General features: G+C 56.8%; 1 protein-coding gene across 7 annotated transcripts in view; it reads left to right on the forward strand.

Annotated features, from left to right (window-relative positions):
• HDAC5 (histone deacetylase 5) overlaps window positions 1-13,420 on the forward strand; it is a 92,925-nt gene that overhangs the window by 63,984 nt on the left and 15,521 nt on the right. For 6 of the 7 annotated variants that reach the window (XM_059726879.1, XM_059726881.1, XM_059726882.1 and 3 more), the window contains 8 exons: window positions 2,594-2,706; window positions 5,881-6,015; window positions 7,092-7,314; window positions 7,933-8,153; window positions 8,507-8,773; window positions 11,094-11,259; window positions 12,083-12,216; window positions 12,725-12,845. In XM_059726879.1, coding sequence (XP_059582862.1) covers window positions 2,594-2,706; window positions 5,881-6,015; window positions 7,092-7,314; window positions 7,933-8,153; window positions 8,507-8,773; window positions 11,094-11,259; window positions 12,083-12,216; window positions 12,725-12,845 — 1,380 coding nt within the window. The remainder of the gene's footprint in view (window positions 1-2,593; window positions 2,707-5,880; window positions 6,016-7,091; window positions 7,315-7,932; window positions 8,154-8,506; window positions 8,774-11,093; window positions 11,260-12,082; window positions 12,217-12,724; window positions 12,846-13,420) is intronic. The other variant, XM_019475679.2, reaches the window with a different exon arrangement.

A 13,420-nucleotide genomic window follows, 5' to 3' on the forward strand; every position in this document is an offset into this window, starting at 1 on the left:
CTGACCATGGGCTCTCAAGCAGAGCTGCCCTTTAGATGCATCCAGAACAGCCACCTGGAGAGCTGCCTGAGCTGCTGCTCCCTGATGCAGTAGGGATCTGGTGCCATCCAGCCTTGGCATCCTCCACAGATGGGGATGCTCAGAGCCAGGAAACTAGCACATGTCCTTCTTCATCCTGCAGGAAGTCAGACCTGCAGTAGGATGCTTACTGGGACACAGGGCCATCCGAGCTGGTTAAGCTGGGACCAGTGTTTTTTGGTCTGACTAGAGATGGCCTTGTATTCCTGATGGGGCTTTGACCCGGCAGCAGCAGGCTAGGTGTAGATCCTCTACAGGAAGCAGCAGGGAGCTGCCCTCCGCCCCACCTAACCTGCGAACACCAACTGGATGAAGGCTGTACTGGGACTCAGCCTACTCTGGGAGAACCTGCTTGACCATGCGCAGCTGTCTCTTGGACTGTCTGTGTACACACTGTGTGCCTGATAGGGACATGCCAGGCCCCTGCCTGTGTGCACAGATCATGTGACCAGGCAGCACATGGCAGCCAAGAGCTGGTTGTGTGCAGGCTCATATGGAGTACTTGGTCTGTGCCTGTGATGGCTGCATATGTGCTCACACCAGTTAGGCCATCCAGAGTGTCCATGGGCTCAGACCCCAGGCCTGTCCATGGGGCAGTGCTTATCATTGTATAGTTATGCTGGTATAAACCCCGTGTGGAGTCTTCCAGTCCAGTATATACTGGCTTGACTCTAGTGATGAAAAATCACCTAAGCTGGGTGGTTCCCATGCTTTTTGGACCAACAGGCTGTCATGCGCCTCAACAGCATTCACCCTTATCCATCTGCTAACTGAGAAGGGGGCACCTTGTGGTTTCTGTGGCCTGCGGATTGCAGTGTGGGTTATGCTGTAGACAGTTCCTCCTTGACAAGGCTTCAGGCCAAGCCAGTGACTTGGGGGAAATGCCGGAAGCTTATATATTCTCCAGTTGTCTGTTCCTCAGCCTCGGGTTTGCCTGCCCCGAGCAAGGGGTCTCTGCACAGACAAGGCAGAGCCCTGCCTACAGCAAAGCTTCTCCCTTGTCTTGCTGTTGTACTGAGGGAATCACCCCAAAGCCAGTTGCTCAGTGTGTGTGTGTGCGTGTGCGCGCGCGCATGCGTGCGTGCACACATGCAATGGAGTACCCCAGAACCTAGATGCCTCTCCAAGGAGGCATTTTAGGTGGAGACAGGATGCCAGGGGCAGACACCTTGGTATGGCTAGCATGCAACACCAGCCACATTTGGGAATCAACCCAGGGCTGCCAACTGTAGCAGCTGTCAAGTTGCACCATCTGCCTGAGGATCAAGAGAAGCAGCATAGAAACTTCTGGGCCAGATCCTCTTGAGCTGCTGGTGTAACCCAGCAGAGCTCCAGCACACTGCATGGAGTGAGAGTCCTTGGCTGGTGCCAGCCAGCACAGTCCATGAAGTGGTGCTCCAGCTATGGATCTGTCCTCCACATGGCAACCCCAGAGGGTGCTGTGATGGAGGAAGGGGGGGGACTGGTGGAGCTTGCAGAGGAAGGCAAGAACTAGAAGGCAGAACTGGTGCTTGGCTTTTTGCCTGTCCAGGTTGGGGGCTGTGCTTGGCTGTGTGTGTCCCTGTGGGTGCCCAGGCACTGTGCAGTTTCTGGCTGGATAGGCATATTCAGGTCCCAGACATAACCTGCCAGGAGTAGGCATGTGTGTGGATTTCTCCCCTGGGTACATTGGATCCAGAACCATGTTAAAGCTCCAGCTGTGTACCTGCCCTGGCCCTGCGTGGTCCCTTGCACTAGTGCAAGATGTTGCTCAGCAGCCTTCAGCCTGGTCCAGGTGTGCCTGCCTGCAGAGAGGGATGCAGCTGTGGGGAGGAAAAGGGGCTTAAGGCCAGCAGCAACTATGCCTCATGTGGGACTGTATTGACTACAGCCGACAGGCCTTGCAGGAATTGTACAGCAGGTGGGGAGCAGCGATGACAGCCCTGGAGCACAAGTGCTGAATGTGGCTCCAGAGGTCTGTGCCCTGCCCCAACTCTCCAACCTTCCCCTTGTCCGTCCTGTGGGCCCAGGAATTGGGACTAGCTGCTGATAATTGTGCTTCACCCTTTCCTTCACTCAGTGGTGCTAATGGATTCAACCCTCGCACCCCTAGCCCTATCAGGGGAAGTGGTATCCCTCCTTTGCAGATGTGAAAGCAAAGGCACAGAGAGGGGAAGTGACTGAATTGTTGTCTGAGCTGAGAGCAGACCCCCACCTAGGTCTCTTCTGTCCCCAGCTTCCTTCCTTTGCCTGCTGCCCCCTGGTTCCCATTGGCAGGTGCTCTGTAGCCCCCTCTGCTCAGTCAGGGCAGGGGTCCCCTCTTATCCTGTAGATTGTGCAGGGGAGGAGCACCTGGCTGATGCTGAACCTGTGATGCAGGTTGAGCTTGGGTGGAGGGCAAAAATGGCAGGGCTTAACACCCTGGCTGTGTGGGGCTTCTGGCTGGGTGTGTCTGTGGTCTAGAAGCTCTGGAGCATCCCTAGGGAGCAGGTATCAGTGCCAGGAGCTGATGTGTGCATCTCTGTTTCCTTTGCAGTGTCCTCGGTGTGTAACAGTGCCCCGGGATCTGGCCCCAGCTCCCCCAACAGCTCCAACAGCACCATCGCTGAAAACGGCTTCACCGGCTCCGTGCCCAACATCCACACTGAGGTTTGCAGGGTGGTTCACACCCCATGCCCCTTCCCCAGGCCCCATGGATTTCCTCAGCCCTTAGGAGCATGGGAGACCCCTTTGCCTAGTGGGCAAGTGCTCTGAGCCCTGGTGGGTGTATGCTGGGATATGGCATGCCCTGTGCTGTCCTAATTGCCTGGTCTGGGCTTCTGTGTAGCTCTTTTAACCACAAGGGCAACTCCATCACCCTGTCTGGTACCTAAACAGATCATTTAACCAGGTCAGTGAGGCTGATGATGTAACTGTGGTCCAAAGGGGCTTGGACACTCCCATGCAGGTTGTGGGTATTAAACACAGCAGTTACAGATGCAAGTTCCACACAAGGCCTTCCTAGGCCTTTGGGTGCTGGAATACTGCAAGGAGAGAAGGGCAAGGGACAGATCAGTCTGCACAGGCCCTGCATAAATACTCTTTCCCTAGCATCCATGTTCTGCCATTGTGAGAGACAAGCGTATTCCAGGTCAGGAGCTGATATTGGGGTGAAAGGTCAGCTGACCTTGGCTGGCCACTCCAATGGTAGGGAGTGGATCTATGGCTAGGCCCAGGTAAAGTGTTCTGACCACCTGGTGTTAGGCAGGACCTGGAGCTAGATGGGCCTGTCACTTGACCCAGAATGGCAGCTCTTATGTTCTTAAGTATTCCCAGTGTGGAGGAGCATGAAGGGAGGAAGGGCTCTTGGGCATTGCTGAGCGTGAGCTTCCTTTTACACTGCTCACACATCACACACCCAAAGCACACCTGTGTTTGTGGCACATTGCCTGAGGCCCCACATCTCCAGGTAGGTGCAAGACAATGGACTAGATGTCCCATAGGAGCCACAGGAATCCTCTTCACAGGTGGCTTTGAGTGGCAGCATGGGGGAATAGCTCTGGGATGACTTGTGGCTTTCAGCTGGGGCTGGGAGAATGAGAAGAGCATTTTGTATCTCTGGTTGGGATATTGGCATTAATTATATACACACATAGGTTGCTTTGAAAACAAGCTTGCATCCCAGCTAGACACCATCCAGGCCCTCCCCAGGCACCTCCCTCAGTGAGCTTCCATGGTCACTCAGGGTAAATGAGGAGCTGTTTCAGGCTCATTTCCTATTTCCACACAGTGCTGCCCTGTCTCAATGGAAATGAGTGAAAGCAAGTCAAAATACCATTTGGATTCCAAATCAGTCCAATAAAGAAATAGTCATTCTGGGTTGGCAGTTTGCTAGAGGCAAATTACCTGCACCCTTGGCACCTAATGGTGAAGCATAGCAGTAGCCATCTACTGCAGGCAGCTGCATGTCTGCTGCTTGTCGTCCCTGTGTACTCCACGTGAGTGTACAAACCTACGTTATCTGCCTCAGGGTATGCATCTGTCTGTCCATGTCCTCTCTCTCAGCACCAGGCCTGAAATAGGGGGTGTAGATGGGACACTGACTGTTCAATGATGGGGGGGGGGGGGGGGGGGGGGGGGGGGGGGTGGTAGTCCAGGCCCTAAAATGTACTTTCCATTTCTGAGACAGGGGTGCGAGTCCATGCATTAGTTTCCTGCTGGGGCTTGTCACTGGCACCTTTTTCCCTGGGACTGGCCTTGAAGCACAGCTGGCACGTTGTGCTCAGGTTCCCTGCAGATCTGTCCTGGCCTCCCATGCAGTCTGACCTCCCTGGTGCTTTAGTAAGGAGTCCTTGCAGATGTCAGTGTCATAGAACCTGTTAGGATGTGTGCAGATGTCAAGGCCAGACCCCAGCCCATCAGTATTCTCAGATGGGGTCCCTGCTATTTGCTCTCCAGAGCTCATGTGTTGGTGGACTCTGGCTTGTCAGATCTGGACTGTGGTTGGACGCAGTTGACTGCCGTGATATAGGGGCATTCTTGGCGTGGATGGGGAGGTTCAAGGCCTTCTGTTTCCCAGCCTCAAAGGGGTTTGTAGGATAGAAGCCACGCCTGAGGAGTACACTCTTGCAGGTGGAATATTACCCTGAGTGGGGCAGGGATTGAGACCACTGAGGGCCCAGTGTGTCCAGGGCGGGCAGCTCTCAGGGAGTTGGAACAAGGCTGGCGCTCCACTGGCCCAGAGGAGCCAGCCACCGGGTTTAACCTTGATGTGGTTGTGGACAGCGCTGGGAGCTGCAGAGCTGTCTCTGCCTTGCATCCCAATCAGGCTGAGCCTCTGCTCCCTGCTGCTGCAGTGGGGATCTGATGCCAGCTCACTGCCAGGAGCTGGCCAAAGAAGAGATAAGGGTTCCTGCACCCAGTAGATTGGGGTGACGGTGCCCAGCACAAAGTGGGTGGGAAAAATATCTTTCTAGGGGCATCTTTGGGAGGGGGTGGGGGGCAGCATGGAATACAGGCTGGGCCCATCCTGCCATGGGCTGGGGGATCCTGCTGTGCCCCATCCTCAATGAAGTGTGGGTAGAAGGGTGGCTGCAGGGTTGGAAGGGGCATGTTCTCCAGAGCATTAGGGGCCAGCAGGGAGATGTTCTCCAGGGCTGGAAGGGATGGGTTGGTGTGAGAGATGCTGTTGGGGCTCTAGGGCTGGATGGGTGTGGGGAAGTTGTTCTTTGGGGCTGCTCAGGTCAGGGTGGGGGGCCATTCTCAGGGGCACTAGGAGCAAGGTGGGGGATGTTCCTCAGTGTGCTAGGAACAGTGCTGGGGACATTTATTCATGGACTGTCCCTGGATTGAGGCCAGGGCCTAATCAGGGAGTATTCCCCTTGGATGAGCTGCCAGTGATGAGTTCCTGCCTCCTAGCCCTTTGGATTGAGATAGTCAGGGGACAGTCAGGGACCCTCCTGCCTCAGGTCTGCCCAGTGGGTTGGTAACCCAGGCACAGCCAGCCTATCAATGTACCAAGGATGTAGCAATGCAGCATCCCTGCCTCCTGGACCAGGGCTGCTCCATCCCATCATCCTTTCAGGTTTCTTTGGCCTTTTTCCTCTTGATGCTGAACAAAAGCCTGATAATCCCTGTCTGGATGTTGTCCCTCCCTCTGTCCCTCCCTAGTTCTGCCTTTGGTGGCAGGGAGCTCCCCCTGCTGGCCAGTGCTTTGCTTGCAGAGCCTGTCACACCACTTTTCAGCAGGAGTGGCCTGGCCTGCAGCAATGCTCCCAGGGGACTCTGGCTTGCACTGTCCTCTTGCCTCCCTTCTCACCTCTGTGCGCTCCTTCCTTCCTGCAGCAGATGCTGCCCCAGCACCGAGCCCTCACTGTGGATGGGACAGCGAGCCAGCTCAGCCTGTACACCTCCCCCTCGCTCCCCAACATCTCCCTGGGGTTGCAGGCCACCGTCACCGTGACTAACTCCCACCTTAATGTGAGTACGGATGCCCTGCCCACCTCCTCTGTGCCCCCTGCCCCAGGGCAGCAGCTGTGGTTAAACTAACTAGTCCCTGATCCAGGAGCTCCTGAGTCCTGGCACTGGCCCAACCCTGGCTCCTAGCACAGCCATGGACCAACCATGCCACACTCTGTGCCTCAGTTTCCCCCATCCATCAGCAGCAGAGAGCTCTTTGCTTCGGGGTAGAAGCAAAAGGCACTTGCAACCTGTGAACCCTCCAGTGGGTTATCCAATTCTCTGTTTCCCAAATGGGACAGCCCAGATCTGGAGGGGCTGTTTGTCCACAGTCAGGCATGGAACTGAGGCAGAGGGTGGGCAGCCAGGGGGCATTTCCTGGAATGTTTTCTGCTGTACCTTGAGGCCAGCCCTGGACTTCTGGAAAGCACCACTGTGGAGAGCCAGGAGCTGGGGCACCTGGCCACGGTGGGGAAGTTCTCAGGTCCATGTCCCTGCTCCAAATCAGATAGAATAAGGATTGAGATCTAGGTCTCAGGCAAGCCCCCTCACACAGGGGCTCTTTGGAGCAGCTTGGATCAGGCATTCCACTCAGGTCATGGAGCCTGCACCATCAAAACCAACCTGTTCCAGCTGAGAGGCTCAGTTTTGATGCATCACAAACTGTTCTGTCATTGAATCCCCTGGGGAGTCCTGAGCCCAAACCCCAGTGCTGTCCATGTGCCAAGAGGTGCCTTGCCCCTCACCCATTCTGGAGAGTTGTTGAGGGGCTGCTAGCCTTATGCTGATCATGGAGAATTGCTGCAGCTTTAGCAGAGTCCTGACCCCACTCTGAGCCCCTGTGCTGGCTGCTAACACATGGCCTGGCCTGCTGGGGTCCAGTATTGCCAGAAGTTGTTTGTAGTCTCTCTGCAGCCTGCCCTGCCATTGCTTTGCCTGGAGTTCCTCTCTGTATTGTTGGCCTGTGGATGGCTACACCCATGCCCAGCGAGGCTCCAAGCTGCTCCCAGCTGTAGATCCCAGGGCAGGATTCAAGCCAGGACTGGTGACTAGCTCATGTCCCCCCACCCTGATCACTGTTCCTGTCTTTCCCACAGGCCTCCCCAAAGCTCTCTACACAGCAGGAGGCAGAGCGCCAAGCCATCCAGTCACTGCGCCAGGGCGGCGCGTTGACGGGAAAGTTCATGAGCACCTCATCCATCCCTGGCTGCCTGCTGGGGGTGGCGCTGGAGGGTGACACCAACAGCCATGGGCACTCCTCCCTGCTCCAGCATGTCCTGCTCCTCGAACAGGCACGGCAGCAGAACACGCTGATTGCTGGTGAGCTTGGTGCAGTTGTGGTGCAGGGGGTATCTGGGGGTCGCAGACGGATTGTAGGGCCCAGGCAGGGGGCAGCTGCCTCCTTTCCAGGGGGTTCTCTTGTTGTTCCGGTAGGGAAACTGAAACACAGAGGGAGAGATGACTCTTCTGAGGCTGCCTACTGACTCTGTGGCAGAGCGGGGGATAGAACCCAGGTGTCCTGTCACAGGGTCCCCACTGCAGTGCCCAGACTTTGTCCCCCATCCCTCACAGTGGAGGGATTCCTCAGTGCAGAGCATCCTTGGGGTTGGAGCCTTGAGTCTTTAGGATGGAAATTGGGAGGCTGGAGCAGGGTCCCCTCCATGGCCTCAGCCAGATCATTTCAGGCCCCTCAGTCACCCTTTCTGGGAAAGCCCTGGGCATCTTCTGGCCACTTAACTAATGCAGCCACTCAGTGCCCTGGTTGCAGTTTGACCTCTGTTGCACTAAAGCACAGAATGTGAGGTCACTTGGCTGCCTAGCACCATAGCAAGGGTAGAACACAGGTGTTCGGGGCCCTGTCTCCATTGCCCTGTAGAGCTGGCCTTTAGCTGTGGCCATCCCCTCTTCAGCCTGACCCTCTGTGCCCCTTCCTGGCAGTGCCGCTCCATGGCCAGTCCCCACTGGTGACAGGTGAGCGCATCTCCACCAACATGCGGACGGTGAACAAGCTGCCCCGGCATCGCCCGCTGAGCCGCACCCAGTCCTCGCCACTGCCCCAGAGCCCCCAGGCCCTGCAGCAGCTGGTCATGCAGCAGCAGCACCAGCAGTTCCTGGAGAAGCAGAAGCAGCAGCAACAGCAGCAGATTCAGCTTGGCAAGGTGGGCAAGGAGCAGGGGCTGGGCAAGGCATGACAGTATTGGGTCAACCTGGGACCATGTTGCCTTGAGTAGGGGGCAGCAGTACCAGGGAGACACCCTTGTGCTCTGTGCCACTCTGGGCATGAGCATGGCAGCAATGGCCAGGCAGAGCTGGGTTGGATCATCCTGGAGTAGCCACCCTGAGCATGGAGGCAGCAGCCACAGACATGTGCCCCCTGGGCATGGCAGCTGTACCAGGGACACAGAGATATGCCCCCCTGGCCTGAAGGTAGGGCACAAGCACTGCCTCGCAGAGCATGCCCTGTGCACAAGCAGAGACATGGTCTCTGGTACCCTTTGCCCTTTCTCCAAAGATCATCACCAAGACAGGGGAGCTGCCCCGCCAGCCCACCACGCACCCAGAGGAGACGGAGGAGGAGCTGACAGAGCAGCAAGAAGGGCCGCTGGAGGAGCCGGTGCCCCTGGGGCAGGGCTCCTTTGCTGTGGATGGCTCCACAGAGAGCGAGAGCACGCAGGACGACTTGGAGGAGGACGATGGTTGTGTTCCACTGAAGGACAATGCAGGCGAGAGTGGGGCTGAGGAGGAGCACACTGAGGTTCAGGACGTGGCCTACAAGCAGGTGAGCTCCTCCTTGCTATGCCCTGGCTTCGTGCTCCTTCCCCAGCTGGCATTTTTGGCAGGATTTGAATGCATGGCCTCAGAGCCCTCAAAGGCTGGGCCTGCTAAAAGAGCTGCTGTACAAGCTGATAGCAGTAGCAGGCTCATCTCCTCTGCCACATGCCTGCTGTCCAAAGGGAACGTTGTGTGCGTGGGTTATGCCAGTGTAGGTGCCACTGGCCCAGAGGCCAAGTCTCCTGTAGAGCACTGCCAGGCTCGTGCGTTTTTGGGTAGGACATAGCTAGAACAGGGCAGCTGTTTGTGCCTGGGTATTCTTGTAACCCTTGCCCATCTCCATGGTACCTGTGCAGCAGGGGGGGACAGGGAGAGCGGGGAAAGGGGTGGGGGGCTGCAGCTCTGGCCCCCAGTGCCATTCATTCTCTATGCTGCCTCATGAAGGACCTAACTAGTTCCTGTCACCACTTTACCCTTGTGTAGCTTCCTTTCCTCCTAGGATGCCCCCCTCCCCCCGCTCCTCCCAACTCCCTTGTACTGTGTGGGTTTTATACTGGCCAGTGTGAGAAATCTAGGGAACAAGGAACGGGCTTACCCAGGCTGGTTGAGCCCAGAAGATTGTCTTAGACATGGCTTGGACAGCTTAGATGTGGGTTGGACATACTCCCTAGGATCCCAGCGGGTCCTAGGGGTGGCTCTGTGTGTGCTTGCTTGCACATACAGCTGGGGGAAGCAGACAGTGGCAGGGAAAGGCCTGGTCACTGTTGGGGGTGACTGGTGCTGTAACATGTCCTGCTCCCTGTCCCCCTACATAGGCCAGTGGGACCAAGCTTCTGTGTAAACGGTGCCCTCGTGCACCCCTCACACACTCAGGCCCTGCCACAAGCACCCTCTAAAGTCCCTCCACGCCACCCTCATGCATGAGCATGGCTACTCTTGTTACACACACTGCTGTTGTGCACCAGGCACACGTGTGCACTCAGAGCATCACAAGGCTCCACCCATTGCCTTGTACACATGTCCCCTCTCATCCGTGTTGCCAGAGCCAGTGAACATGGAAGTTGGTCCGTTCTCCCTTGCAGCTCAGTGTGAGCCCAGTGGCTGGAAAATTTGCTCCCACTTGTCTTTGAAGTCTCTCCCCTTCACTGGGGACTGCAGCAGAGCTGACTTGGAGGGGAGTGTGACTCATCTCCGCCCCCACACACCCGCCATGCCCCCCCCTCCACCCCCACATGCACACACCTCCTGCATCATCCCCAGCTGCCACTTCCTGGCCATGACTCATCCAGGCTTCTGTTTCCCCTCTGCTTTCCAACCCCACCCCCTGCTAAATGTGTTATCAGCCTTGCCTCCCTGTCCTCGGAGGGAAGAGATTTGTGAAAGGGAAGTGGACCAAGGAGGAGCACTTGGATCAGAAGCTGGCAGGGAGCAAGGAAGGGCTGTTCGTTGTCTGTGGTGCTACCCAGAGGGTTGTGGCCCATGCCTCAGCGTTCCCCAGCCAGCCCCACTCAGGATCCAGCTGGGTACCTGTGTGTTGCTGGAGAGGGAGAGATGGGGCTGCCATAGAGATTTGGATGCCCACTGCCCAGGGGGTTTGGACACTCACTCCTGGTTTTCTTGGTGAACAGCTTTGAGCGGCTCAGTGTGGCCTTGGGGACACACAGGGAGTCTGTGGTAGAGCAAGGGGCAGGGACAGGGGCTGATCCCTCACCTGAATCCTGGGTTTCAGTTCAGCAGCATTTTTGTTTCAGTCTCTAGCACTCTGCCATGCCATGGCTGGCTGCAGAGAGCAGCAGGTCACAAGAGATGGGCCTGAGTGACCATAGGCAAAGCCAACCTGGTACCCCTGTGAGTCTTGCCACCTGCCCCTGAGGGTGGGTGAATGTCAGGTGCCCTGGCTTGGAGGTTATGAGTGGTCAGCATGAAAGGCTCTCCTGGATACGAGACAGGGCAGTGCTGAGCAGGTTCTGTCAGGAGTGGGTGACTTGAGCCCAGGGGCACTGTCTTACCCTGGGCATTGTGTGTCCTGAATCTGCTGGGCTTCTGTGCTTCATTGTCATCTACCTGGAGGCTGCAGCTGAGAGCGGCACATGGTGCTGTATACGCCTGTGCCAGTCTTAGCTCTGAAGGGCAGACGTGCTTAATAGGCAGGGGATGGCAAAGGTGGGAGGGTATTGGCAGCACAGTGAGTGTTGGTGACCTACCATGAACAGATCCCATGGCCCAGCACGGTGCCCCCTGCAGCAGTGTCTGCCCTTCATGGGCATGGCAGCCTCGCACCAAGTGTAATTCTCCTTTTCTGTCCCCCATGGCGAATGGCCTGGCAGGTGTTCCCTGATGCCCAGCAGCTGCAGCCTGCCCAGCTGTACCAGGTGCCCCTGAGCATCATCACCCTGCCGCACCAAGCACTGAGCCGCACCCAGTCCTCGCCTGCCTCCTCAGGCATGAAGAGCACTGGAGCCGAGCCCCCAGTCAAACACCTCTTCACTACAGGTAAGGGGCCATGGGCCCAGTTCCTTCCAGGGGGGTGGCAGCTACAGGGGAGCACTCTTGAGCTCTGCCCATGGGCCAGGCCACACCTGCAGCCCATCTCACACCCATGGCTTAAGTTCCAGCCTCTTGTGGTGCCAAGTAAGGGCCCCTCTCAGGCAGCTGGGCAGATCTGTAGCCTGGGGCAGTCTGACTGCCTCTGAAGTGCCTGGATCAGTAGTGGAGCTGGTTATCTGGTGTCCAAGCGGGATTCCACTTATTCCAAGTTCCTTGCAGATGGGGCTGCTGCATTCACCCCAGGGCCTATGTCACAGGTTTCCTTTGCAGCCCCCAGGGCCAGGCATCTTTGCCGGGTTTTAGCAGTGAAAATGTAAAGGGTCTCAGGGCAGAATCCGGTAGGGACCCACCAGGGAGTCTCAGACTGCCTGCTGCCTCCTCCAGGCAGCCTGACTGCCCTACAGGAGAGATGCCTGCCCCTTGCCCTTCCCTGCCAGACCCTGGAGTCTTGGCAATGAGGGGCAGAGGAAAGGAAGCAGGGAGGTTGCCTGGGGCTTAACACAGGGATTGACCCTGGAGCTGACAGTAGCTGACACGCTGTGTCTTACCCAAGTCTGCCACAGGCTTCCAGATGCCATACATGTCTCTCACCACCAAAGGAGAGACAGGGCTGTCTCATGGAGTTGGTGTGGGTTACTCAGGATAAATCCTTCCAGGACAGTCTCCAGGGATCTGGCCCAGGCAGCCCCCCCATCCCCACTTCCTTCAACAGCCAGAGAGGTCTTGCTACTCCTACTGCCTAGTCAGGACATCCTGTTTTTTCCCGCAGGTGTGGTCTATGACACATTCATGCTAAAGCACCAATGTATGTGTGGGAACACTAACATTCACCCTGAGCATGCTGGGAGAATCCAGAGCATCTGGTCCAGGCTCCAGGAGACCGGCTTGCTGAGCAAGTGTGAGGTGAGACTGAAGCCCAGGGGACTGGGATATAACTCAAGTTGCAGGGCAGGGGACAGACGGACCTAAGAGCTGAAGGTGCAGGTATCTTAGGTTCGACTTGCTTGGGGCACATGTAGCAGAATGGGTCACTCCCCGTGCAGGGCACTCCAGTATAAATGGATCCTTGGGGAGAGGAGGAACAGGTTGGCCTGAGGTGAGGAGAGTGCAGCATGAAAGCACTGTGCCACAGCACTTCCTGCTGACAGGGAGCATTGCATAGGTGAACTACTACAGGGACTGGACACAGCCACAGCATACTGGGAGCATAAGGCAGGATCCCCTGAAGCTGCAGCAGCCCTGCCTTCCTCCATGCATGCCAGGAGCCCTGTTTGTCCTGTGGGCTCCTAAGGCCAATGATTCCTGAAAGAAGCTAGCCTTAGAGCTGAGTACATCTGGGGCCGAACAGCTTCTCCTGGCTATAGCCTCGCACTGGGACGGGGGTCTCCTTCATGTCCTTCTCTTCTTGCAGCGGATCCGGGGCAGGAAAGCCACGCTGGACGAAATCCAGACAGTGCATTCAGAGCATCACACGTTGTTATACGGAACCAGCCCTCTCAACCGGCAGAAACTTGACAGCAAAAAGCTGCTGGGTAGGCAGCCTGGGGCCCCTGCCCCACTCTCCCCTTTGCGGAGGCCCAGAGGGCAGATGTGTGCTGCTGTTAGGAGAGGCAGGGCCAGAGCACATGGCAGGGGGTGTCTTCCTTAGGTGTTTGCCATAATCAGTATCCAGCAGAGGAACTATTGCCCAGTGGTTAGAGCAGGATGGGGGTGGAGCTATAACTCTTGGGTTCCCAACTTGAGGGAAATAGTGTAACTTAGGGGAACCAAGTGGGGCAAACAAAAGTCAGGACTCCTGGGTTCTCTTTCTTATGCTGGGATGTGCGTGCTGCCCTCTGATTAGAGCAGGGCCGAGGAGTCCTGGACTCTTGGATTCTGCTCCTTGCTCTAGGCCTATTTGATCCCTTCTTTTGTTTCTCCTGGCTCTAGGAGGGAATGGTGGATTCATGGTTGTAGTCTGTGTGTGTGGGACCTGTGGGGTGGTGCTGCATCCTTGAGCCCAGACCCCTCCTACATTTGTACACCTTCCCAGTCCCAACCATGTGGGGAGGCTGTGGAGGCGGGAGCTTCCTATCCTCCCCAGATCTGTGCTCTGTGTCATGGCTCA

This window comes from Alligator mississippiensis, chromosome 4 (assembly GCF_030867095.1).
Source record: "Alligator mississippiensis isolate rAllMis1 chromosome 4, rAllMis1, whole genome shotgun sequence".
NCBI lineage: Eukaryota > Metazoa > Chordata > Crocodylia > Alligatoridae > Alligator > Alligator mississippiensis.